The sequence below is a fragment of the Xenia sp. Carnegie-2017 genome, unplaced genomic scaffold (genome assembly GCF_021976095.1).
Source record: "Xenia sp. Carnegie-2017 unplaced genomic scaffold, XeniaSp_v1 HiC_scaffold_22, whole genome shotgun sequence".
NCBI classification, from domain to species: Eukaryota; Metazoa; Cnidaria; class Anthozoa; order Malacalcyonacea; family Xeniidae; genus Xenia; species Xenia sp. Carnegie-2017.
In genome coordinates, this window is record NW_025813485.1 from 12,562,819 (window position 1) to 12,590,799 (window position 27,981).

At 36.1% G+C, this 27,981-nt stretch overlaps 1 protein-coding gene and 1 long non-coding RNA gene across 6 annotated transcripts in view; one reads left to right on the forward strand and one right to left on the reverse strand.

Annotated features, from left to right (window-relative positions):
- LOC124447314 (kinase D-interacting substrate of 220 kDa B-like) overlaps positions 1-27,556 on the forward strand; it is a 28,584-nt gene extending 1,028 nt beyond the window's left edge. Inside the window, exons 1-22 of one of the 4 annotated variants that reach the window (XM_046998213.1) lie at positions 4,842-5,279; positions 6,553-6,681; positions 7,540-7,641; positions 8,281-8,379; positions 8,511-8,609; positions 11,026-11,124; positions 11,330-11,428; positions 11,577-11,675; positions 11,752-11,850; positions 12,583-12,681; positions 12,956-13,054; positions 13,646-13,744; positions 14,458-14,629; positions 14,884-15,051; positions 15,610-15,828; positions 15,964-17,495; positions 18,230-18,286; positions 19,073-19,281; positions 23,668-23,726; positions 24,752-24,920; positions 25,367-25,677; positions 25,758-27,556. In XM_046998213.1, the coding sequence (XP_046854169.1) occupies positions 5,148-5,279; positions 6,553-6,681; positions 7,540-7,641; positions 8,281-8,379; positions 8,511-8,609; positions 11,026-11,124; positions 11,330-11,428; positions 11,577-11,675; positions 11,752-11,850; positions 12,583-12,681; positions 12,956-13,054; positions 13,646-13,744; positions 14,458-14,629; positions 14,884-15,051; positions 15,610-15,828; positions 15,964-17,495; positions 18,230-18,286; positions 19,073-19,281; positions 23,668-23,726; positions 24,752-24,920; positions 25,367-25,677; positions 25,758-26,740 (5,133 nt within the window). In that variant the 5' untranslated portion in view covers positions 4,842-5,147 and the 3' untranslated portion in view covers positions 26,741-27,556. Of the gene's footprint in view, positions 1-2,239; positions 2,372-4,840; positions 5,280-6,552; positions 6,682-7,539; positions 7,642-8,280; positions 8,380-8,510; positions 8,610-11,025; positions 11,125-11,329; positions 11,429-11,576; positions 11,676-11,751; positions 11,851-12,582; positions 12,682-12,955; positions 13,055-13,645; positions 13,745-14,457; positions 14,630-14,883; positions 15,052-15,609; positions 17,496-18,229; positions 18,287-19,072; positions 19,282-23,667; positions 23,727-24,751; positions 24,921-25,366; positions 25,678-25,757 lie in introns of those variants that run through there. The other 3 variants (XM_046998212.1, XM_046998210.1, XM_046998211.1) reach the window with 3 other exon arrangements.
- On the reverse strand, positions 6,101-11,470 carry LOC124447319. Of its 2 annotated transcripts, XR_006948689.1 has the most exons (3): positions 11,290-11,470; positions 11,000-11,138; positions 6,101-6,208 (listed from the first exon to the last, which is right to left on the reverse strand). It is a non-coding gene; the product is annotated as an uncharacterized LOC124447319 (long non-coding RNA). The 2 variants fall into 2 exon arrangements; XR_006948688.1 differs by lacking the exon at positions 6,101-6,208 and having other exon boundaries at positions 10,411-11,138.
- Positions 27,557-27,981: the final 425 nt, after the last annotated feature.

Consider the following 27,981-nt stretch of genomic DNA (forward strand, 5'->3'; position numbering starts at 1 on the left):
GCGTCCTTCCATATTTCGTCAATTTAGCTATAAAGACGTTTTTATTGATCTTTTCCAAGAGTCTTTCAGCTTTCGTGCTTTGTATCTTTAACATTAATCTTTTAATTGATTAAATTTGGATGTTAGGTTTTCTTTCCTGTAAACAACTTTTTGGATTGAAATGTCGCAATGACAAATATTTATCTTAGCTTATTGTTTGATGTTATGCGCGTAATTGCGTACCTGCTGACAAATAAATCTCTCCAATGTGGTGTGATATGATTTGGCACATTGCCTTTTGAAAGTGTGGAATGTATTTTCTCGTAGATATACTTGGACTAATATGTTAAGAGTTATTATGAAGGTGGAATATAGCTAATTGTGAAACGTAATTACTGTATAGATTATCATAGTTTGAGTGAAGGATGGTGAATATAAGGTAGTTTGCTTTGTTTTTCAAACGCATTAAATTTTACATGGAAACACGAAACGACTGTGACGCAGCGGAGAACATCGTCATCGAGACACTCACACCGTCATGCGTGAAATTCCAGTCAGTCTTTAAGTTCAGCATAGTCAAACAGTTTCCTATGGTAGTAATACATAAAGTATTTACCTTCAAGAAATTTGTTGAGTGCAGTAAGAATTCATACTTTGAATATGACTTTTATATATCAGAAATCAGAAGTATCGAATATGTTGTTAAATATCCCAACTCTCCTTGCGATCTTTCCAATCGTCACACTAGTGTTCGCACTCTTGATGTTTCCTTTAATAGACAACTTGATCTGTAACACCTTTGGATTATCACAAGCTGCTCGTTTGAGGTGAATAGCTTACCTAGTTGATCCTCTTTGGAGCATTAGCCAAATTGGGATTTGTCCCCGCCTTCTTTATCAATGGTTTTGCAGTTTCAACCAATTTTTTTACTTCACTGTTGCTCCGTAAATGTGTGGGCTCCAACAATGGCTCCAACAATTAACTCTGAAAATCTGACTTATCACTGACTCTTATCCAAAAGCATGATCCCCTAAGTTTTGAGAAACACTGTACATGAACTAATCAGTTATGTTTAAGGAATGAACATTAACATGTTAAATCTGACTTTGGCCCAAGTACAACTTTGAACACGACAATGTGACGTAAATGTTTTATCTTTTGTTTTCATCGTAAGACCGATAAATCAAACTAGTAATATTTAAGTCTGTGTAGGTAAGCATACAATACAATTGCAGATGAGATAGAAAGACTCCACTAATGGCATTTGCTCTCGACAACGTGCAACTTTTCTTTTTGCAACGAGTTAAATGTTTGTCTACCTGTTTTTGGTTTATCTTTCTGCTCAGCAGAACGAACTATCATTTCAAAAACTTCCTTGTATTTTTACTAAGTTAATAACAAGAACGAGTACGTGATCTAAAGGATATTCCTTTATCTCTATTAACCAGGATGAACTCGTCATATGAAGAACATTCTTTTATTTTACATATCGCTTATATTCCACGAGATACAGGAAAATGAAATATTCTAAAAAAATTTTTACTAGTTTTGTTTGGATTTCATCTTGAATATTCCAAAGAAAGCAAGCATTTGATGATTTAGTTGTGGTATAAACCAGTCCTGTTTTGCGTACCATCAATGGTCAATGCTGCCCATATATACAGTACAATTTACCATGAAACAACGTCAGTAGAAAAAATAGCCAACAATTTTTCTATAAACATGCACGGCTGTAAAAATTGCCACTCTGGGTCACTGTTTAATTGATTTTGATCATCGTAAAAGTTCTCACTTTCAACTTTCATTGATTAACGTCAAATATAAGTAAAATGTTATGGATTGCTCCACAGAACTCGATTGCCGGTCCCTCACCTTTCAGATGGTAAATGTGTTTGCGTTACCAAATGGTTTCAAGCAAGCATGAATAACACCGACCATACTTTTTATGAAGCTACGATATTGTTACCAAAGCTGACTGAAGACAATAAGAATGAGAAATCGCACAAAATAGTCTCCACTTTTATTGTTGGCCATCATTTTTGAAGTCAAAAACTATCGTAGAAATCAAAATATGGATCATGGTTGTATCAAACAGGGTATCCAAGATCTTTTGAATGAAAATCGTAAAAAAGACGTTTGCAAACCTTGGAACCTCGTAATCTATGTTGAATTCGAATTTCGTGGCGAATGTTGTGACATTCACGAAGCACGCCCGTTTCACGTGTCATCGGTTGTGGGTGTCATTAAAATTCGGTTTCCTCTTCGGTTTTGTATTTGAGATTATTTTTGTGATGGTATACATAGCGTTCATGTTATATTTGCTCTTACTTGCTCTTTTGAAAATATAACAAGATCTTGTCAATTTCTGGCAATTGCTTCCACAGACACCCAGGTTTGTTGACTTGTAAATACGTACCTGAATGACAATTGGTCGACGTTGTGTGTCATATATTATATAATGTATATATTAGACTATTAGTTAGAGAATGAGAATTCTTCATGTATTTATGTCAGCTTGCACCAACAATTATCATGCCTATGAACCAATTAGCCACTTGGTCACGAATCTTCTTTCGCAGCTACATGTTTTGTTTTATTTTATCGTTATGTAAAATCATAACGAGAATAACATATACTTTTCTAAACCTCGAGCTCCTGTTGTGTGGCGGCCACGTATATATTTTATAACTGTAGCCGAATGACCTGGGAATCTCAAAACCTCATATATTGGGCATTTTTTAACTCATGATCGCCCTACATTAGGGTGTATGAACCTCTGTAGGATTTTATTTACATTTCATTAACTGCTTGTCTGCAAGCAGAGGAAATGCAGAACTCGTCATGCACTTGAATCGATGCATCGATGAAATGCAGAACTCGTCATGCACTTGCTTTATTATCTGGGTTTATTAAGTTATCACCCGTTGTTGTACATCTTCCAGCTTCACAACAGTTCATTATTAAAGGATTCACACAGTTTATTTAACTCCATTGTATCTTCTCTCACAATAAGTCACGTTTTATTATGTATATTAGCCCATTGTGTTAACAGATCCGATCAATTTTTTTTCAATTTCTGGAGAATGACACTTAGACTGACTGACAATGATTGCCGCTTAGCACTTGTGTATGTTGCCTTTACCATGACCTTGCCGGATTGAATAAGAAATATCTCAATAAAGATAAGCTGAATACTATTAGAAGTGACTAATTGCTGTACAAAATAGCAATTAACGACCGCAGATGTGTCGAGCTGAAGTTGGAAGACCTTACCTGTGATTTGATGTGTGCATGTACCATGATTTTGTGAAGCACGGATCAAAGACCAAGGTTTCATTCAAAAGTACACGTTGTCAAGGGGAATTATGTCCGTATGTATCTCCACAAGGATCGAATGATGAAATAATAAGATTGAAGAACAAGAAAGTGATGATTGAGGTGGAGAAATATTTTCAGAGATAGTTGTGTGACATGATCACAAAGAATTTTTGATAGAAGCGTGATTACACCTCCATGCTAGATTCTAATCAATTATTTAATTTTTGGACAACTTTTTGTTTATGATGATTCCCTTAAAGGGTCGTATCTTCCGTCGAACTTTTTCTGTATCATTCAGTAAATAGTGTGGTGTACACCGCTCCATGCAATGTTGGAATATACCATAAAACTGATGATAAAATCTATATTTCATCAATAAAACGGACTGCGGTCACGTGTCTGTCAGTATAACCACAGATGTTGCACCACTATTACCACCGTCAACCCACCCACCATTTCCACTCGATCTTACCCCTTTCTACTCAAGCTACGCCGTGATATGATTAAGCTCATCAATGTGTCATCGTTGCCGGTCGCCGCTTTACTTTTAACATCGATAATTATTTTGTCCTCGGTCTTAGTTCTGAAGACCCTGTTATTTATAAATTAAGAACGTTTGTTCAGCAGACATCATAAATTTGATATCAAATATATAAAAAAGGGGGAGTTAAATCCTAGCCGTTCAAGATAAGTTGATAAGTTAACGAAATGTAAAACTTTACACATTTTACACTGCACGCCCACGGCTGCGGGATTGCTACGAGATATCAACAACATAGCGCAATAACGTAATTGTTTGAGCTCATGAGTATATTGATTCAAACTCCGATTTTGGTTGACGTCGTTTAACTTCGTGTTATTATGGCCCCCTTCCATACACACTCCTCATTATGTCAGCTGGAGGACATCTCACTCGGCATGGCCAGCAGCGAACACAGTTAGTTATTTACGATCTACTACGTAAGTATGTCTGTCTTTGCACCCTGCTATAACAGAAGGTTTCTCGAAAATAAACATTGTCTTAATGTCGTGGAGTTTAAATAGCAGGACTATAATTGCAGAATGGTTACTCTACTCGGCATATTATTGCTAACTCAAGCATGTTAATTATCGCTGCACGGGTTGTGGTCACCTTGGTACGATTATTGAAATGTTATGTTTTTCATGATATCCATCAATGGCGTGGTCTGACTTCCAATAAAAACATTAATCACAGCGGGCGAGACTGGGATTGTTTTTATCTTCTTGAAGATTTGTGATCGTCTTACACGTGAGAACGTTTGTGAGATGTTCGTGAAGTGGTTCGCTGCTTCTTTTTCTTTGACCTGACGCCATTTTTCTTTTGTTGGCTGTTGTCTTTTTACTTGACCTGCATTTCAGTCGACGAGACTCTCCTTTTGAAAAATTGAAAATAAAGTTCGTTTTGTTTTTGAGATAAGGTTACAAAGTTGTCGAACTTCATCACCTGCGAAAGGGTATTTGTGCAAACTTGGCATCTTGAAGGCAGGATATCATTTCATTGACATCCTTACACATATCTTCCACAGGATTGTCTATTGTGTCGGATTTCGTGAACTTATATCGTCGTCGGTCGATGCCAATATTTTATGAGTTAAAGAATTATACTGTTATGATCTAGTGTAACGTTGCATATATGATTTTTATGGAAGTAACTTTGCCGGGGGAATAAGGCATTGAAAGCGAGTATTATGTATTATGTCATGATCGGATTTCACAGTCAAGGTCACAACGTCGTTGGTAATTTGAGCGTGCCCTTGCAGTCTACCATATGCAGATGGTTCATGGATGAAGCCAATTGATTTAAATTGTAAAAGTTGCCAAGTCGATTAATGGATGCAGTTATTGATTCTTGCTCTATGCATATGCTTCGTGCGTTAAAATGTCCACTTGGAAAAAGCGAAGCTTCTTGGTTGGTGGGTTCCAAAGTTGAATTTCCCGGTTCTGGAAAGACCGATATTCTGGTTTGTTGTTTCTATACTTTCCATTGAGGTATCATTATTCAATCTTTCACCATCGCTCGTTTTCCAGCCATCCTACACAGTCATACATAAAAGCTTTGCAGCAATTATAAGATGGAGCCCTCCATCAAGTATATGTTACAACTCTGTAGTAATTTATTTCGTCTGTACCGGTAAACTGAATAAGATAACCGAATAGTCAATTTCGTAATATCCTCACAATTTGCTTAATTTTTTATGCAATGTCGGTGTATTTAGATAAACTGCACAAAAAAGTGTTTCTTTTCATAAAAAAGAAATTCTTAAAAAAAAGCCTATCCTTGGTTGAAATTTGCTTATGTAAACACTTATCGGAAAAGCAATGCAAATTTTATATATATGCATTGGCATCCACCATGCTATGGAGATCAATTCGAACAAATCGCTGTCTGTGCTACGGCCAATAACAATTCGCTTTGATTTCATAAATGAACAGCTGGTTCAATTGCCCACATATATCAGCAGCTGGTCAGCAGCTGGCCCATTTACCCTAGCGTATCAACAGCTGATCCACTCGTTCTCACAAATCAACAGTTGCGACAAGTTCTAAAGAGACAGAAGTTTGGAAAGAAGGCAACTATGAACTATTGTGACCGGTGAAAAACTTGTGTTTGTCTATCGACAAAGCGAGCAAACTTTCAAAGAAGGAACTGCATTCATCGTTTTAAATTATGTTTCCTTTTATGTTCATATGTTTTCATACATTAATATTTAAAAGAATTAACGAGAGTTGCCTACCTAAACTGTTTCTCTTTCATCTGATTGAATAGTCCATCGTGAACAACTTTTTGCAAGCTTGTACTATCTTTACCATTTGCTTTATCTATATGTCTATGTATATATAAATCTTTGTCGTCACCTATCATCATTTCATCACCTACCTAACGTTTCCTCTAAAATTGGAAAAAATAAAAGCAATATTTTTCAATGTTTAGAGTGAACGCTCTTCTTCAAGGGAGTTTTGAACGTTCTTATTTTCCACAATTGATTTTGCTACACCTATTACGTTTCTTTTTTTCGAATGAACTTAGCAGGAAATGATTTGTTTGTTTTTTTTTGTATTGTCCGGAAATAATTCGTGCCTTGTACTCAAACATAATGAAATTTACCGGGGGCTCATGCAACGTAAAGATATAATCAAAGATAAATATGAAATACTGTTTGCTTATTAAATTTCATATTTAAGTAATGCAAGCTCATGTCTTGCAGCTAAATTTCTTCATTTATCTTTTTTTAGTCGATGTCGATGCGATTGACGCACTCTATTTCGGCTGTTCAAGTATTCGACTGTGTTGAAAATGATGATGTAAACTTATTGAACTACAAATTGGAGGAAAAGCCTCATTTGATTGAAGCTCGTGATGAGGTAAGAAATTTTTATGGGGAAATTGTCAAAAATTAAGATTGCTAGGAAAAAATTGACGTTGCTAGTCAAGTCCCCACCTCCTAAAACATTGTAGTCTCACCACCTAAGAAAGTCCCATCACCTAAATCTTTACAGTCCCACGACCTAAAAAAGTCTCACCCACCTAAAACTTTACAGTCCCTACCACCTAAAACTTTACAGTACCATCCGTCTTAAATTTTACTGTCCCACCCACCTAAAACTTTACAGTACCATCCACCTTAACTTTATTGTCCCACCCATCTAAAACATTACAGTCCCACCCACCTAAAACTTTACAGTCCCACCCACCTAAAACATTACAGTCCCACCCACCTAAAACATTACAGCCCACCCACCTAAAATTACAGTCCCACCCACCTAAAACATTACAGTCCCACCCACCTAAAACATTACAGTCCCATCCACCTAAAACATTACAGTCCCATCCACCTAAAACTTTACAGTTCCACCCACCTAAAACATTACAGTCCCACCCACCTAAAACATTACAGTCCCACCCATCTAAAAACTTTACAGTACCACCACCTAAAAAAGTCCCACTCAAAACTTTACAGTCCCCACCTCTAAATGTCTCACCCACTTACAACTTAACAGTCTCCATTACTTAGAAGTCACAGTTACAATTCCCACCATCTAGAAGTCACAATTACAATTCCACTATCTACAAGTCACAATTGCAATTCCCACCATCTAAATGTCCCACTCACCGAAAAATTTACAGTCAAATTTTATTATGTGCCACAGAGAGTCAACATGTGTCACAGTTTAGCATATTTATGAGGAAAACGGTTGTCGCTCATCAATGCATTTTTCTAGGAAGCACAGACGCTTTTAATCGTTGCCGCACAAAAAGGGTGCGTAAACAGCCTTCGTGAATTACTGAAAAAAAATTCCAAAGATGTCAACGAAACTGACAAGGTTTTTTTTACTTTGTATTCAAATGCTATGAAGCCAGAATGATGTACATACTTTTTTCCAAATTTCGTTGTAAAATTACTCAGCATTGATGTATATGCCTGAAAATTTGATTCTTGCAGTTTCAAAAAAAAAACTAGAATCATTTAGTCCATTACTTTTTTGCCATTGGACAGCCCGTTTTGAAACATGCACACTGTTTTCAACCAGCCAATGATCGAGAAATGTAAACGGGGTGTTCCACAGTGATTTGCAGGGTCTTAGCTTGGTAGAACGTTCATTTGGGGTTGGGAGTTATTCAGGTGTACAGTTGTGCCCGACTGCGTTCTGTAGAATGTAGAATGAGAATTAGCTTTCAAAACTAATTAGTTGGGCACAACTGAATACATGAACATTCACCCCCCCCCCCAATTGACGTTCTATCTACGGTTCTGCTGAAAACGATGTTCTCACAAGGATTATGCGTGGGAAAAGGCTAATTTTTTCGCTCATCTTATAAAGCTTCTAATTTTAAATAGAGTATTAAATTTTTGGATCGATCTTTTTCCTGTCTTTCTCTTTCTCTCTCTTAAAAGCATAGCCCGAAATTAGCCGGAAAACATTAGGAAAAGCAAGCTTTTATCATCATGTTACATTTCTTAGGATGAAACCACAGCATTAATTGCTGCAGTGAAAGAAAATCACGAACAGTGCGCGGTTGAACTTTATAAAAATGGTGCTGATCTAACTTTAACAGATAAGGTAAAGAATTTTTGGCTGCAAGAGCTTTTATTAGTGATATCATCACACGTTTTCTGTCTGCTTCATAACCATATCGTATCTACACGCAGTAATAAATTATGATCGTTCTCATTAACGTTGCTTTCTACCAGAATGGTTGGGGACCAGTCACGTGGGCAGCATACAGAGGTCATTTACCTGTTGTAAAAAGATTGCTGCAATGGGGTGGAGACCCAAACGAATCTGGACCGGTGAATATAATTTTTTAATTTTTTTCTTAAATCTATCTTGGGATTGTCTGAATTGGTGAATGCCAACCCCACATTTGTACCACTTCGGTATGTTAAAAAAAATGCCAGTTGAAGTTTATGTTGCACATTCGGAAAACATCCATCTCACATCCTCTTATATTATACATCGATTATTTTGCGTATTTTCCTCGTTGACTCTTATGTTTGGAAGCAACACTACGAGGATATTGTCGTTTACTGTTGATTTCTCGGGCTGTTGATTTCTTGCCAAGAAATCAACAGTTAAAACTCGCTCGCGCGCAATCTTCTCGCTTCACCTTAGCAACGATGCGTCTTTTCGAGGATCAATTGAAAGATATCCTGTTTTTTTATGTAAAAACCAGATGTAAGATACGATCACTATCCACTCTACAATTTTCCTTTTTATGTTACCGTGGTGTTGCATACGACACCTCAAAAATTCAGTCATTAAATTTGGTGATCAATAGATCATTGGTATTTCAACGAAATGTTAGTGAAGTGTAGTTGGAAGTATATGCAAAAGCAGATGACTTCTTCATCAGGAGAGCTAGATTTAATTGAAAAGAGGTGGAATAATATTCATATCCTAGTGCACTGTTCCAAATTGGTGATGGCTCGATTTTGTTTGTTGAACAGAAACGTCATCACGTCAAAATTTGATGTTGTGTTGATAGTTTGGTACTGCTAAAATAACAATTCCCTGACGTGTTTTTTGTCATCGTCATCTTCAATTATAGTGTACATTAATTTTTTGTTCGAATTCGTTATTATAAGAGTTCGAATTTTCATCCTTTAATTGTATATTGCGAATGTTTTCACCCATTTTTTATCAAACTTACTGAAAAGTCTTTTACTTTTGCGTAATCACGTGAGGGTCGTCCAGAATTTGTGAGTAGAAAGTAGTTGAAACTGCCAAAACAGCCTTTATGAGGATTCGAGCGCATACGGATGCAAATTAGCTTTCCAGTTTGCAAAATATGAAGTGAAAAAAATTTGTGAATATTCCGTTTTTCTGTTTCGCCATTTTTCGTCTGTACCCACTCGGCTTTGGTTTTGGCATTCATCTAAAATGCGTCTTTAAATGCAAATTAATAATCTTATACTGTAAATATTTCGACATTCTTGAGAGCTAGCAAAACATTCGTATTTCTTTCTGGAACTTACACGTTTTTAACCACACATGCCGACGTTCTGGATGAGTTTTCAAATTCACAGAAAAGCTACGCATGCGTCATAGTGAATGTGATGAAAGAATTGATCGAAGTAATCATTAGTCAGCTCTGGGCCGTACGAGATAACACCTTAAAATTTTGTCTCTACGCATGCGTCATTGTGAATGTGATGAAAGAATTGATCGAAGTAATCATTAGTCAGCTCTGGGCCGTACGAGATAACACCTTAAAATTTTGTCTCTACGCATGCGTCATTGTGAATGTGATGAAAGAATTGATCGAAGTGACCATTAGTCAGTTCTGGGCCATACGAGATAACACCTTAAAATTTTGTCTCAACATGATCTGCGCCAATATGTTCGATGCAGTTCAAACAACTTGTTATGTCGTTTACCGGCTAAGGGAATCAAACTTTGTTCGATGAAATTGCGCTTGCTGAATGAGAGGATACTATGCAATTGTGACGGGAATGTGTGCTCGCAAAGACGTCAATTCTAACTTAATTGTCAAAGTATGTGCTTTTTTGTGTTTGTTTTTTTCTCATCACTTATGTTTTGGTTTCAATGAAATGGTTCATCATAGTGTCTTATTGACGAGGCGTTTTACAATTTATGTTGTTATGTATGTCTATATTGGTAGCAATGATATCAAAACTTTGACAGAATTATAGTTGGATATACCATTGATGTGTACTACGTTCCTGTCGCTTCCATTAAAGTATTAGCGAAAGGATATTGTTATTCTCCTATATACGTATGTTCACATAAGGATTTGCCGAACATTTATAAATTATGGCGGTGCTACCACATAGATAACAATCAAATTTCGCTCAGTTAAAAGTTTCGTATGTATGTAATATTCAATACAAGTTAGTTTTCCAAACATTTAGTATAAAACTTAAATCTTATACATAGTGCTCGGCGTTTAAAAATAAATTTTGGAATTTTATTTGGAATACTGGTAATTTTTGTAGTTTTTCGTGACATCACCCTTGTCAAGTCGGATTCTATTATTTCCATCGATAAACTGTGAATGACGTATTTGTCTGTCTTGCCTTGGATGGTCTTAGTTGATTTTTCATTGTTTATTAACAAATTAAACCCGTAGACGTTCTCTCTCTTTCTATATCTTAAAAATGTCGAAGATAGAGATACCTGCGTTAAATATTGACATAAAGAAGAGAGTGTTACTACGTACATTTATATATGATTATTCTCTTTCAGCATGGTATGAATCCTGTCATATGGGCTTCCGGTCGTGGACACCAAACGGTCGTTGAGGAGTTTCTTGAAGCTGGTGCCAACCCTAACTCGTGCGATAAGGTATGTTCGAAGTTCTTTCGTAATTCGTAAATAGAAAAATTACACACGTATAACTTTGATTGTTTGAAAACTCACAGCTTCTTAAATCAATGAATTAGATTGTTTCCCATGCATGTAAATATAGGAGTTTGCTAAGATATCTCTTGTTGTACATGAAGTTCGTACCTCACTTCTCGGTATTATATACTTTGGGTTTTTTCTTCAGTACGGAACGTCAGCTCTGGTGTGGGCGGCGCGTAAAGGCCATGTTGGTGTTATTAAAGCACTTCTCGATAAGCAAGCCGACATTAATAAACCTGGAAACGTGAGTGATGAACTTGAAGTATGTTTTGATGTTTGTGGGCATCGTTACTCTTTTCATTGAGCGTTCACACCTGCTCCTCTGCATTTGTGTTGTTTATTGATGTTTCTAATTTGTACCCTCTTGTTCATTGGTCTCTCTGACTTTTTAGAACGGTTGGACGCCTTTAATAATGGCTGCCAAAGAAGGTTTTGAACAAGTCGTGGCTTTGTTACTCGATCGTGGCGCTGATGTGAACTTTCTGGATCATGTGCGACCGTTAATAATTTATTTTTTGTGTTATAGTTATAAAATGCAACGCTTATGTTGGTTTTTCTGTGGTTTAGGAAAAAAATTCCGCATTGATTTTGGCCGTGAAATACGGGCATACTGAGATAGTTCAAAAACTCGCCATTCATGGGGCCTACATTAACATACGAGATAAGGTGAGGAGGGGAAAGGCTGGTCACATGTCTAACATTGGAGATACGTAAGGTTAGGGGTGGGGGACTGGTCACATGTCTACCATGGAAATAAGGTAAGGGGCAGGCTGGTCACATGTCTATCATTCGAGATAAGGTTAGGGGTGTGGACTGGTCACATGAATACCAACGAGATACAGGAAGGGGGAGACTGGTCACATGTCTATCATTTGAGATAAGGTTGGGGGTGGGGACTGGTCAGATGTCTACCATCAAGATAATGTAAGGGGGAGGCTGGTCACACGTCTATAATCCGGGACAAGTTGAAGGGATCAGGTTAGTCATATGTCTACCAGCCGAGCTAATGCTAAGGTACGAGCTGGTCACATGTTTAACATCCTAGATACGGTAAAGGGATAAAGGGAGAGGTCACCAGTCTTAAGGGTCTTAAGGGTCATAGAACATAAATATTAATAAGATTTGCTTAAAACACGTGTCACTCCTATAGACATACGCGCATATAATCATCTAGAGTGTTTCTCTGTTCAATTGATATTCATTTTTTCATGTGTTTCAAAATATTCCAATTCTTGAGTATGACATGAATTGGGGAAATGTTTAGAGTTAAGCATACGACAGTTTTCACTTTTCAGCACATTAGGCATGCAAATCATGCAAGACAATAACTAGAAACCCCCCTTATACAATGCATCAGTCATACAATATTTATGCTTGTAACCGCGTGATATCTTATAGGATGGAATGCCGGTCTTGGTCACTGCATGTAAAGATGGAAATGTAGAAATTGTACGATCATTGTTGAAAAATTATGCCGATGTTGAAGCAGGAGATATGGTAAGCGAGTATAGAACTATAGGGCACTTTGAGATAACACTGTAGTAAAGTGAAATTTTTCGCTTGATATACTGTTGTTTAATTTGTATTTATATGTTGTATGTATTGTTCTTTACGACTCTTATGTTTTTTACAACTTGTCTTTGCTGTTTTGTTTCTGTTTTATCTCTCCACCATATCCTTTTATTTTTAACTTTTTGTGCTCTGAAATGAAATGTGTGTTTCTAGAGTAAATACGACGTATCATCCTTTTCATTTTGAATTGACATTATAGAGCGGAAAGACTGCATTGTGGTACGCTGTTGAAGAAAATAACGTTGATGTTGTTAAAGAACTTTTAGACCACGATGCTTTTACGGAATCTAAACGAAAGGTTTGCCATACAATGTAATCTGTATGTTTTCTAACTGAATGTACCTTTGTCTTGTCAGCATGAGTAGAAACGTCTTCATCAGCATCATTATACATTTAGAAGATATTGAGGCGAGTTTGCGTCAATTGCGTGCCGGTACATGGCGTAGTGCATGGTGAGCATGTCACGTCTTGTTTCCCATACACTTCCGTTAGATTTTTCTTTGAATTGTTTGGGAAATTAATAATTGCCGTTGTTGCTTTGTTGTCTTATCAAGGGTCTTATCAAGGGTCCTATTCATTTAATTGTTCAACTGAAGTGGGTTGCCTTTTAAACATCAGTTCTGTTTTTTATTGAGGATAGTCTTTGGCGCTTTGTTTATGTATAGCTTCTTCGTATTGTTCTACATCGCGCACTCTAAGACGATTGTACCTTTCAATGTTCGGATTTCCGAAGACATTAAATCGAATTTCATGTTAACTGTATCAACGTAATGATTGAATTGTTCATGTTGATAAATGGACACATTTTAAAAAACACGACTTGCTTTGTCAACATAGAACTGGGTTCAAGTACCATCATTAAGTAGTAACTCAGTAACTCATCATTTAGGACGGCGAAACTCCGTTATTGTTGGCTGTAAATAAGCGCCACGTAGAGATCACGTCACTTTTGTTGGAAAAAAGCGCCGACTTGTTTGTCAGCAATAAGGTAAGAGTACGTCATTCAGTTAATGAGCTTTCTCGTGTATGGCAAACGAGACTTATTTAGCGTTTTGTATGGCATGGTATTACAATTTTCGGCCATTTTATGAATACAGTATATTTTCTCGTGCAAGTATGCTATTAGTAAGTAATGTATGTTTTCACAGCCAATTGGGTGGGAGAACAAGCTCTTGTCAGTTTTTGAATAATTTGTGATCTTCTTTAAAAATTAGTCAGTTTTTTTATTTGTCCTCAAAAATTAATCTTTTCCTACCGCATACGGTACGTGTTTGTTTGTTGCATTCCTGCGTGGCAACTTTGAGACATAGCATGTAATTTTAGAGTAATATAACTGTGACTGACTTCTTTCAAACATTTTTTATCCTTGTTGATTTATTTTTTTACCCAGGGGTGTGGTTTATTGCTCTATATACTATATAGGCTTCTAATCACCTTTCCATTCACACGACATGAACTATCCCGGGTTTAACCCTGGTGTTCCTGGTTTAACCTGGGTTGAACCCATCTCAAGTGGTAGGTTGAGTTTAACCAAGGTTGAACCTTGGTTAGTACTTTTTCACCCTATAAAAAAATTAACCTGGGTTAGTTTATGTCGTGTGAATAGGGTTTAAGCCTTTCAAAAACCATTGCCGAAAGCTGTAAGTTATATACGAAATCTGCATACTTCGCTTGACATTTTTGCGCGTTTCATATCCACAGAAGGGAGATACAGCCTTGCATATTGCAGTTCGCAATCGATATCGTCGAATTGCTGAGATAATTCTTAAAGATCCCCGAAGTGCCCGATTGCTTTATCAGACGAACAGAGCTGGGGAGACGCCATACAAAATTGATCAGCATCATAAAAAGAGCGTTTTGAAGCCTTTTTTAGGTATGATTGTAGTAAGAACTAAGAACTATGAAATCTGTCGAGCACAACTGAATACATGAATAAATACCCACTACCCCACCCCAATTATTTCAACAATTGCAATTGAACTTTAACGGTTGTTGAATAAAAGTTTTACTGTTAATTGATGTTCGGTCAACGAAGGCTAAATGAATTTATGTGGCAATCGTGCGTAGTAATTTCAACCTCCCTCCTCCTGGTGTCCGTAATCAACAAATTATGTATCTCTTATTAAGGTATGGTTGATGACGACAGACACTTAACAGGGGAATTACTTGGTCATAATGCGTACGCTACATCATTGGCTGAGTTGCTTAGTGAACCGTGCCTAGAGCTACCTCTTACCGTTGGTGTATACTCAAAATGGGGCAACAACAAAAATTACTTTTTTAAAAAACTTCAACGTAAGTTAATTTTCCTGAATGACTTATAGCAATACATAATATCAGCTTTCATATGATGTATTCACTTTATTTGATATTTACTCTGTTAGTCTGTAGCGGTGGTGTAGCTTTAGCGGTGGCATTTTACATGGACGTGATTTATCCGGTGACATGCAATCCTCTGGAAGGAATTGAGTTTCCAAAAATAATTTCCCAGTTAATTTATTGTTTCTGGGGTGAGATGAGATGTAGTCAACTAGTTATCGCCCCTTGCCTCCCACTTCTAATTTCTTCCTGGATTTTTTGTTTTTATAAGTGTAGTACTTCAGCCAATTGGGAATGCTAAACCTTGCTTGCCCCATTCCCCTGCATTGTCAACGCCACTGGTATAAAGAGTACACTTGAGATAAATAAAAACTTGCTCATAGGAAATAAATTTAACAGATATTTCAATACATTAGTTGAAGTAGAATCTCTCTTCTGCGCATTTTGTAAGAAACGATCATTGCAGTGTATAATCCGATATGTGTGGTTGATTTAAATTCGGATCTCGTAACCATAGCAATGTACTTTTTGCAGAGGAAATACAAGCAATAACTCAAGAAACACATCGTACCAAGCTGCACTTCACAACATTTGGAATATTATCGTGTTTGTTTTTCTGTGGTTTGATTGGTGTTCTATTTTGTGCCCTATTTCATTGGACTGTCGGCGTCGGCGTCGGAAGCATTTTATTTATTGTTTGTGTGGCTGCCTTCTCGTTGGTTCTCGTGTGGGACACTAGATTGTACGAAAGAGGTGATACCTCGTGGATTGGCCAGTTCTTTTATAGATTTTCGAATTATTTTTATTTATTATACTTGATCATTTTCTTCCAACCCCCCACGATAACGTTTTTTCGTTCCTCCCAACCCGTACGTTATGCATTCGTAGATTTTAGCAAACTAACAAGAAACATTAACGAAGCAACAGCGCTTGTCAATATGATTGAAGCATTGAACGACGTGTTAGAAAGGACTTTCGGCCGAGTTCCTTCAAGACTTTACCGTGTACTTCGGCCAGCAGCAGTCGAGTATGTGGGCCTTAAGTATATGCGACCACAGTTTAAGAAATGTTGTTGTTGCGTGCCAAAGTTAGTGATATTTTGCTTCGTTGTTATATGTGGTGCGATCAGTGTTATTTTGTACAGTCTGGATGGATGGAAACATGGCTCCCTTGTTGCTGGTCTACAAATCGCAGGCGCGTGCATCGTAGGTATATTTTTGGTTGTACACATAACGACGTTTTGCTCCGTCATTTATTCGCTGCTCTTCTCGCCTAAACGTCGCGTATCTATTGTTGCCACTCAATTGGGCCTTAAGGAGGAAGGCTTCATCCATGCGCTAAAGCAGGAAGTTGAGCTGCTTACAGAAATCGTGCTGGCGCTGGATAGCTTTAGAAATGTTCAAACTCGAATTATTCTATCACTTGATGGACTCGATATTTCTGAGCAACAGAAGGTAATACATCTTGTGGACTCTATGAACTTGCTTTTCACAGACGCCGACGCTCCATTCGTCTGCATGATCGCTATGGATCCTCGCGTCATGATACGGGCCATCGAACAAAATTTCAGCGATGTATTGCAGGATTCGCACATTACTGCGTTAGATTATCTTCGGAACATTGTTCATATTCCGGTTTTCCTACCTGAACCTAAAACAAACTTTACTGTAAACCTACCTGACGCATTGTTGGTATCTGTCGAGCAATTGCTCCTCCGACAAAGGAGAACAAGTGGCTTCGACTTAGAATGGGAGGGTGAAGTTTTGGAACTGTCGACGCAGCATGCGCATGAGCATCGAAAGGGTAACCGCTTTTCAGAGTCGAATGGCTTCCCACATAGTACCATATTAACTATTGACGACAATGGTGCAGCTGGCTGTCGTTTAAGTAGAAGCTTTATTGATGTCAGTTTTGAGAGATACGAAGAGACGCCTGATTTGACACATGTTCTGGCAAACAATGAGACGCTTACCCCCCTTGGGATACAACGATTACTACATACAACTTCGTTAAGTGGGCGATTACTACGTGCGAAAGGCATTGGTTTTCAATGGAACGCTTTAGCAACTTGGGTCAGCCTGGTGGATGCTTGGCCACACAGGGTCTCTTGGCTTGTGTTGATTTTAGAAGAATTTAACGTATTACCAGACAATTTACCATTAAAGACATTGTTTACGACAACTCAAGCTTGGATGCCAATTTCTATAGGATACGAATATGCAATAGATAACGATCCTGTTTATTTCGAAGCTTACCTTGGTAATCATTACCCAGTGTTGAGGGTTGAAGAAGCGAGGAATTTTCTCCCGGGAACAGTGAATCTTGATCCGGCTATAAGGAACCAGCTATCACAAGGTCTACGACAGAAGCAAAAGTTAACGGTAAACAAGAGCGTCATTGTAGACGATGGTGTTGACTGGGTACGTATTTTCACTATATTTATGTTGTGGATAGTTTAGTCTATCGAAACTGTTATCTTTGTATGCATGATGCAGGTGCACTTGTAAAGATAAGCATGTTTTCCATGCATGATAAAAACATTAATTTATCTGATTGATGAATAAATTGTGTTGATAAAATTTGATTATTTGATGAAAGTTTGATGAAATTTTGATTATTTTTGGCAGTCATACTAAGAATGACGTTGCAGCCAATGACAGCATGTGCGTTTGTCTTTTTACAGTCAATTCTCTTTGCTTCTCAACAGCCAATTGCATTTGTCTTTTAACAGCCAATTGTATTTGTCTTTTTACAGTCAATTGTCTTTGCTTCTCAACAGCCAATTGCATTTGTTATTTAACAGCCAATTGTATTTGTCTTTTTACAGTCAATTGTCTTTGTTTCTTAACAGCCAATTGCATTTGTCTTTTAACAGCCAATTGTATTTGTCTTTTCACAGCTGATTGTATTTGTCTTTTTACAGCCAATTCTATTTGAAATTTAACAGCTAATTGTATTTGTCTTTTAAAAGCCAATTGCATTTGTCTTTTTACAGTCAATTTTGTCTTTTTACAGTCAAATTTTAACAGCCAATTTTATTTGTTTTTTAAAAGCCAATTGTATTTGTCTTTTTACAGCCAATTGTATTTGTCTTTTAATAGCCAATTGCATTTGATTTTTAACAGCCAATTGTATTTGTCTTTCATTAATCAAGGAATCGTGGGACTCAGTGAATATGACGTCACTAAGTGAAGAAGGCGTTTGTATGAAGGTAAAATTTTATGGAACTTCCGAAATACGTTATGTCGTTACGAGTCCAAAAATTTTTATTCATATTCTGCTTAATTCGTCATCATCAAATACTCCCATTTATTGTTTCCTAAACATTAAAAAGTTTAGTAGCTGATCCAGGCTAGGTCAGAATACATCACTGAAAATATGCTTGCATTTTAACAACTTTATAGAGCGAATCCTATTGAGAATATTTCAGTCGTAAATATTCTTTACAAATTTCAAAGCAACACCTTTGTTAGAAAAGTATTTTGAATGAGGTTGTGTACAGTTTATTTTGACTCGCTCTAGATCCGCCATTGCATGAACTTGTTCATCCCACCTTTATCCACAACTACCCAAAATTTTGTACTCCAGGGTTTGTATAACCATATTCGAGCAACTTTTGCATTATCCTTTAAACATTGATTTTGGATTTGAACTTTTCCAAATCCACGACATTGGTATTTCCATGTTTCATAGTTACTTATCGATTAATTTTGGATTTTAACTTTTCCAAATCCACAACATTAATATTTCCATGGTTCATCGTTACTTATCGATTGATTTTGGATTTTAACTTTTCCAAATCCACGGCATTAATATTTCCATGGTTCATCGTTACTTATCGATTGATTTTGGATTTTAACTTTTCCAAATCCACGGCATTAATATTTCTATGGTTCATCGTTACTTATCGATTAATTTTGGATTTTAGCTTTCCCAAATCCACGGCATTAGTATTTCCATGGTTCATAGTTACTTATCGATTAATTTTGGATTTTAGCTTTCCCAAATTCATGGCATTAGTATTTCCTTGGTTCATACTTATCAAACGATTATACGTGAAAACAACATAAACGGTCAAGTATTGCTTGAATGTGACATCCAGGAGTTGAAAGATGTTATGAAGATGAATTTTGGCGATTGGCAATTGTTTCGTGCGTGGATTATGCGTCATCGAGCGACACAACAGACATCGCAATCTTGCGAAGCGTGAGTGCTTTCTTTTATCCTTTTTTGCTTTTGCTTTTGCTGCTGTTATGCTGTTTGATGTTGTATGCAACCTCTACCTCACATGTGTTGCGATTTAACAAATAATACTTGACACTGAAAACAACGAAAATTTCAGAGGATTGTGGGATCTTCTGTATAGTATGTCATATGTTAGTTATTTTGTCTTCTGTATGTGATAGTGGTATAAATAATCCTCAGTCTGTATGTAAATTAAAAAATAAAAGTTGTTTACTGTGTTTGTACAGGCTTTGCAAATCTAGAAGACTTTTCAACTCGAGAGCATCAAATTATTTGTTCGCTAGAACCAAAGAGTTTTTAAAACACCACAGTCCAAATAAACTTAAGTTAGCTTTGTAGCTAATAAAAAATTTTACTGCTCCTTCTAAACTGATTCCACATCTTATAGCTAAGTCTATTCGAAAAGAGAAAAAACTCATAAAGATTCATAAATGCACAATTGACAATTACTCATCCTGTTGGCAATTTGTGGCTAGCGAATTTTGCGTTTTGTGGTTTCAGTCGTGAAGCAATTCTACAATTAAGCAATACGTTTCACTATGTCAAGTTTTGGTGTGCATGTTTTCCGTCTTTTCAATTTTGTGCGTCGAATTTGTATTCATAGCAAATCATGTAGCCCTTAACACGCAACTTTAAATCGAAGAAATACTGTAATATTTACCTTCAGTGACTCACACTAAGCTACATATTTTTTTTCAAAAACATGCATAATCGTCTAACATGTTCCCATAAAACCTGACTAAATATTCAGTATTTTTAATGACTTTTTGCATGATTGTGTCGGATTACTCATTATCTGTACAACATTGTGAATTATGAAGTGGACGAATTCACATTTAATGATCATGTGAACATTTCATATTTTATATTGTAACTGCATGAACAAAGAAAAATTACTTTGTCTGTTTTGAAGACGGCGTATAAACTTGTATACACTCACAGGTCGAATAGAGATTTTATTTTAATTAAACCTTTAACAAACTTTCCTAAGGGAAGATTTGCAATGTATATGTCCCTCATGAGGTACATGATTACATTAGAAAATTTCATCGCAAGGGCCGCTATGGTTATAATGTGTTTTGGTCTAAAGACAGCAAGAAATATACATACAACAGTTATGTTCATGCCATTCAGGCGTTCTTCTGGTAGAGCATAAAAGTTATTTTGCTGCCATAAACATAAATCTGTGAACATCTTGTGCAACTCGACAGCAGCTGTGAGTTTGTCGAAAATCAATTATTCATGAAATTTTCTCAGTTTACTCATTTCATCATGACTTCACGCTACGTTCGCTTCTCGATTTCGCTGTTGGACACTAACATTTGTAATTAGTTGAAATCTTTCGAGCACTTTGTCTGGTTCGTACGGAAATAGCGTCATTTCTTTATCAAAGTTGGCAGACTTAAGACTGGTGTGTTTCTGATGATCCGGCCATTTTTGAAACAGAATTATCATTGTATAAGCACGGATAGGCGAAGTAACATGCATATAATTCATCTGCTATAAGTAAGTGACTTAATCGAGTACATTCAATTTATTTGTATTCATTTGTTTATTCAGTTTCTATGTAGTCATAGGTAGGTTTCATGTCAAATGTAGCTCGATCTAGCTGTATGAAAAAATTAACATCGTGTTCCATAACATAAAGTTGTGGAACACGATACAGTGCGTCTGTTCTAAGCTATGTGTGCTATACTTTTTGGACAGTGATTTGCAGAACTGTGCTTCATTTGTGTTTGAAAATATTTTGGAAAGTCATGAACTGCTCTAGCTATCATTTGCGTTAGTTTTCGCCGATAAATCATTTTGCCCTAATTAGCTACATCTAATTTATTTTGGAGTATAATCATTTGTCATATTTCCTAGATAGAATGAAAACAGAAAAATTTGAGTTAAATCTAAATGCAATTTCTATGTACTAGTAGAAAAATATTAGTCATTGCTGCTCGCATAAACGCCTTTATATATGACGTTATGTATATCTTTATGTTTAAATTAACCTCATTGAAATGGTGTAAATGCCAAAAATATCGTTCCAATTTGCAGAATTGCCATTTTCTAGACATTGCACCCAACATGTAAGATATCTTATTTGACGCTTAAGCTGCTGTAAATTATTTTTGTACATATGCTTTTGGTGTTAATGCAGTGTTTCTCGTAGATGTTTATTGTCGATGCATCCCGTTTATGTGAATTATAGAAACGATATGCCCGAGTTCAGCTGCTTCACTTAATTGTTCAAAGTGCCGTAGATGACGTCGAAGATGTTATCTATATGTGTTGAAGATATTATTGGCAATGTGTTAATTTAGGTTTAGCAATATAGAAGTTTCGGTTTTGTTTTTTATATAAATTGTATATATTGTGTATATTTGTATGTATGCTTGGATGTACAGGCAGAATTAATGATTAGAAGATTTCTTTATCTTAATCCACTGAACAACTAATCAGTCTCAGAAATCTTTGTAAGTGAATTTTGTGACTTAAAGATGGCTCAAAGCACCGAGCCGAAAGCTCAATTTACAGAAATTCCTACTCTACTATATTATAATATGTAATATGTAATATATATATATATATATATATAACATATGTTACATAAACTGTACATCCTGTGGCCCATTTGGTGACAGGTGCAGGAGTCACCATTTTACTATGGTGATAGCCGGGAGTGCACATTGTTATACACTTTGTATATATATATATATCGCTTTAAAGAAATTTACTATTTTTTATTTTTTTACCGATTTTTTACAATAACGATGATTACTGTAGTTTCTAAACATATAAATTATGTTTATATATTTACCAAGTGTATTACTCGTTTGCATCCATTTATAATATGTAATATATGATAAATGATCACTTTAAGTATTCTCAATCATGATTGGTTATTCCGTTTATTTGCATATAATTGCTGGCCAAAACCTTGTGAGCATGCGTGTTAGTTTATAATGTCGTGCAGCTGCAAACACGCAGTGTTTGCAATTAATTTCAATCTATATAACAATGGTTGTTCGTTTTGTCGAACTTCCGACGCTAAGAATTGATTTTGATTGAAAATGTGATGATTCACTTATGCCTATTGTTGAACTCGTTGATCGCAAATTAAGATATGTCGGTGGCGAGCAAATCAATTACTTCCTCGGCCTCAGTAAAAGAGAGTTGCAGTCATGTGTTGGATTTCTTCCAATAGTTTGTAGATGTTTTATAATATATGCAAACATACAACTTCAGTCCTTTTGCCAGACGCAACCAATTACATAGTCATAAACCAAGCGCGCTGCTACCGTGTGAAATACACACTCTAAACAAATGCTCAAACATGATGAATATTGAGCATAAGATTCAATTTGCGCAATGTGCCTTCTTATTTTTCACAATATTATGTTTAATGGCAACTCTTGAACTAAGGCGCAGTGGCAAATTGTGGAAGAGGGGAGGGTTACTTTGAAAAGTTCCAAGAGCAACATGAGTATTTACATCGATATATGTAAATTTTGAGTAGTATAGCTCTAAAGCTAGGACACATTGGTCATGTCTAACGTGTTGATTCTTAAATTCATAAACGCATCGATTAATTCTATTCCGTGAGATATAAATATGCATTATACATATGCATTATGTTGTCATTTGAACTACAAAGTAAAAGGGGGAGGGTATTAGGAAGGATTTATATTCGGGAAAAAAAATGAGAATCATATAATTTTATATGTATTTTCTTTTGCCACTCTGCATTATGCCTCGTGCCTGCTATCTTAATTACAGTCTAAAAGATAGCACGACGACGGTTTGTAAACATTGGCGACCCAAGATATCGTCCACTAAATTCATCAACACGTTTACGAAGCATAACTCGCCAATGTTATAACGTCACATCTTGTTTGAGACTATTTACACTTGTTGATTACATTCAAATGAAATGATGACACCTTCGTTCAAACCTTATGAAAAACAATCAAGCTCTTAAATTACTATAAAGGTGTATACAGAGCTTGTAGAAGAAGATAGAAGTCCGTACGTTTGACTTGTAGCTTATCGTAAAGAAAAGTATAAACGGATTTATTTCTGACAATAATCAGTGAGATTAACGTACGTCCATTAGTCTGATTTGACAAACATCGTGCCATATGTCATTTGTGGATGCACTTCGTTTGTCGATATTATTTGATTGAATGATGAAGTTTGTCGTACGTCAAACAAAATTAATGAATAAATATGGCCGAACTGAATATTCAAAAGAGTGTGCTTCTTGATATGAGCATATAAAATACATAACTGATTACATATATGGTTCAAATTTCATGTTCTTTGTTTTCACAAAAAATTGTTCTCGTTTTTTTCTAGAAAACCGTCATCATCTTGGCCAAGTGGACAGAAACATTGCGAGAGAAAGACTTCTAATGGTGAGGATTGTTTTTTATCCATTTTGTCGTTTTTTCACTCTATTTCTTCGAAAATGTTTTAACTTTGCATTTTTTATATTATACTGCGTCTAAATGCGACCTTTAAAAAAATATTTAGCTAAACATAACTAGCTGTTTGTTTACCATTTGTGTTCAACATTTTTTATTTCACGAAAATAGTATTGAAATATTCATTGTTTTGCTTCATCAATGATAGTGATAGTAGCTATAAACTGCGCGGCGAGAAACTTTAAAAATTGATTTGGTCAAATCATTTAGTGGTGTAAAAATTCACGCCTTCTATCTTGCCCACAAAAGCTGTTTTATTATCCTTCTCAAGGACTGTGATTATTGTGCTCTGCCATAATGATGCATTATCTCGCAAAAAAAGTCTTTGAGCAGCGACTTTTTAATGTAGATGCTGCACATTGTGTGAAAAGTGACTAGTTTGTAGAAATACATTTTAGAGTTATTTTAGAGCGCTATAGAAAACGTGGACGACCCCACGCATATTAACGTATAACTCTGCGGTCAAACTTTGTACGCATGTTCAAAGTCTCATAACAGTGACGATAAGATAATCATCTATAAAATTATTTAGTGTTTCGTGTATGCCAAATTAAGAAACCGTTGGCTATTTTGAAACTTCCTATATTCGGGCACAGCCAGACAACCTCTCAAGTCTCGATGTGCGATCATTGTTTCAAGATTGGGGCATTTGTAAACAGTTGACCGCTGTGCTCATATTTGCCAGAAGCTATTGTATGCAGTTTTTTGAGAAAAACAAGCCGCGTTTTACATGTGCTACTTATCTGTACAGATTGCTGATACAAGGCCCGCGATAGTTTTTGTTTTTGTTTGCAATGAAAACAAATGTTTTCCTCAAAATATCTACAAAAAATGAAATCTCCTGACACAGCTATATATAGCTAGCAAGTTAATGTGCAATCAGAAAGAAATGAAGTTTTTTCGATAACAAAATATTGGGGGCTAATTTTGTTAATAAGTTCTTGTTATGATTTTAGATACCTATCACAAAATGGGAAATCTACCTTGTGGAAATTCGCGAGCAAATGGGAAAAAATACGGCCGTGATGAGAAAAGGACAAACGAGAAGAAAGATGCTGTGAATAATCAACCTATACCGAAGATTATCGTGGATCCTGGCTCCAGCTTTAACAGCCTTCCGGAAACGTAAGCATTTGTGTCTGTAGTTAAATTCCGAAATAGTTTTAATGTCAGCAAAAGGGAAATAAACTGATTGGTTAGTTTATTAAGTTTCTTAGTTGAATGGCCAATGTTTTAACTGTCGGATTTAGAGATCGATGAAAAGATAACAGGAGTGGGTTTAGCTTTTTTACTTGTTAAAATGAATAATTGTGGCGAATTTACGAAAAAGTTTAGCGAATATTTGATCAACATAAAAGTCACTTCAAATGAAGACCGTATAGCTCAAGTGATTTATTGCATTTCCTCGGAATTATATATGGAAGTTGGCTTACTACAATTGTGTTATATTGCTTGCACAGAAGCGTATCCAAGTTTTAATATATGCAATCATAATTTATAATCATAATTTATTATCATAATTTATCATAATTTATCATCGAAGACATTTGTTATTGGTGTTATTTTTATAGTGAGGATGTTGGTGACGTTACCATTGAGAAGATGAGTACTAAGCAAGATAAATGTATTATTGAGAATGAAGAATCCTCAAAAAGCACCGACTCAGACGTTAAGACATCGAATTCAACAGATGTTCAAGATCTCTACACGATAGCACCGCAAGCTAGTTTTATTGACACCAGTGATGAGGAAAATTTTGACGAAGTCAGTCCTCTGACGAAAGGAAAATCATCAACTGTACCTGTTGCGTCTAACAACGGATTTAGCAAACCATCTTCATCGAAACACAAAGTTGCTTTATCGAAAGGGAAAGACCACTATTGTACGGACAAGATGAGATTAATGATAGATCTGATAAAGATGTTAAAGGTAATTCAGTGACGTGTGTTTATTCTCCTTTAGCAAACACTATGAATCCTGTGGAAGATGAAGATGAATCCAAAAGGGTGACGCCTATACTCTTTACATTATCCCCTACCAAGAAAGGTACCAAACAGGTTGTATCTGTTGTTGCAACCCGAGAGTTGCCTGCGTCTTTCTCTCGACCTTCAAGTGTGCCAAGCACACCAGTGACACGCAAACCCAACATTCAGGTTCGCACAGTAAAAAGTCCAAAGTCGTTTCGGGGATTCTTTCCTTGCAGCAGCTCGCAAATAGATGAGAAGAGGGGCACTAGTTCCAGTTCCTACACGTCAAGAAAGAAAGATATTTCGAATGATGAAAAAAGTGTCATGCTTTCGCATACCGACGAGTTGAACTTCACTGAAAACCATTGTGATAAACAATCAAATGATCGCGATTTGAAGATGCACATTTTAGTGAAAGGGGAAGATAAAGAATGTGGAGATCACGGCTTTCCGAAGAACCGACATGAGTCTTCTTTCTCAAGTGGTTCTGATGAAATGCGTACAGTTAAAAAGGACCTTTCCCACATTTCCAGGAATATCGTGATGGTGTATGAATCTGAACCACCACCGAGCCGAGAATCTTTACTATGTCAGAGAAATTCCAAGCATGACAGCTTGAGTGATAAAGGCTCGAACACTAATGAATCTTTTGACGATTCCCCAAACAACAGCGATAAAGGATACGAGTCGGTAGACAACTCCCAATTCGGCGAATCAGATGAAATTAGTTACCGTTTGCGAACGGTGGATGGTTGTGATCGTAACTCTAAACCGCTGAACCAAAGAAATGCTGAAAATTGTGAGCCAAATAAACTTCATAAAATCAACGTCGTTACAAATGTTCCCTCGGATCAGACGCCATCTTTTTGGGTTCCACACCAGGATCAGGGAGCTGTGACTTCTGATAATAATGTAACAGGGAACACGGGCACCAGCCGTCAACTTGAAAATAATGTTCTAAGCCAAACATCGGTGTAGCCATAAGCTGTTGGCTTTAGCCAGAAAGTTGCATGCAACATATGAAAAAGCGTTTACGAAGAAAGTATGAAAAAAAAGAAAAAATCGTCTTTATTTTTTCATATCTGCGATAGTGAGATATATTGGAGGCTTATCGTGATGATCTTTAGTCGGGGTTCAGTGTTTTTCAATTTAAATAATTTATGTAATAATGACATTGTGGGAATTTTTAAAAAATATTTATAAATTGAAACTGTCACTTTGGCTTATTTTTACCTACTTATGAGTTCATTAATGAAAAATATCATAAAGCACCATGTTCAAGAGAGTGTGTTTACATTATTTTTAGTCCGACTTAGCTTAGTAATTGTGTATGTAATGTATTAGCACAGAATAAGAATATACAGAAGAGTCACTCGTGTCGGAAGCTTTGACGTTTTTGGCCTAGCGCTTGTCCTGCCGCGCATGGTGGCCGCCATTATTCCAGTCAGATGATTAGGGTTTTTGACTTTTTCCAAACCTTTAAAATGATCCGAAGTCATTTCTTAAGTCAAAGTATACTGGAATCATTATTAAGTATTGACGTCATGTAATTTTACTGCTTGGAAACAAGTGAGAAATCCTAATAATCTGGCTGAAATAATGGCCCACATGAGGACGGGTTTGATTGACCCTTCTGTATAATCATTATTCTGTGGTATTAGTTAATTCTACACTCAGTTTACATAGAATAAAGTTATTATATAGAATAAATAAATTATTCAATTTTATCATACACTGGATAAATTTATTGTTGCCATCGGAATATCAGTGCTAAATTAAATGGTGAAAGAAGAATTCGTATAGAATAAATCAATATCGTATAAATCAATACAGGAAACCATATATTATAGATTTCGATTGTTTCATTTCTTAATTCTACCGATTTTCAAAGTTCTATACTTCTCACTGTTTTTTATTGTTGCCACGATTTTCAATATACCAGGTTTTGAAATGAACAACGAAACTGGTTCTGGTAAGCTACAGCATATATATAATTAGTACCGACTAGACAGGGATGTAGGAATGTATTCAATATTGAGGAGGTACACACAAAGATAGACACAAAGGTAGACATAAATATAGACATTAAGGTGAACATAAAGGCAAACATAAAGGTAGACATAAAGGTAGACACAAAGATAGACACAAAAGTAGACACATATATAGACATAAAGGTAGACACAAAGATAGACACAAAGGTAGACATAAATATAGACATT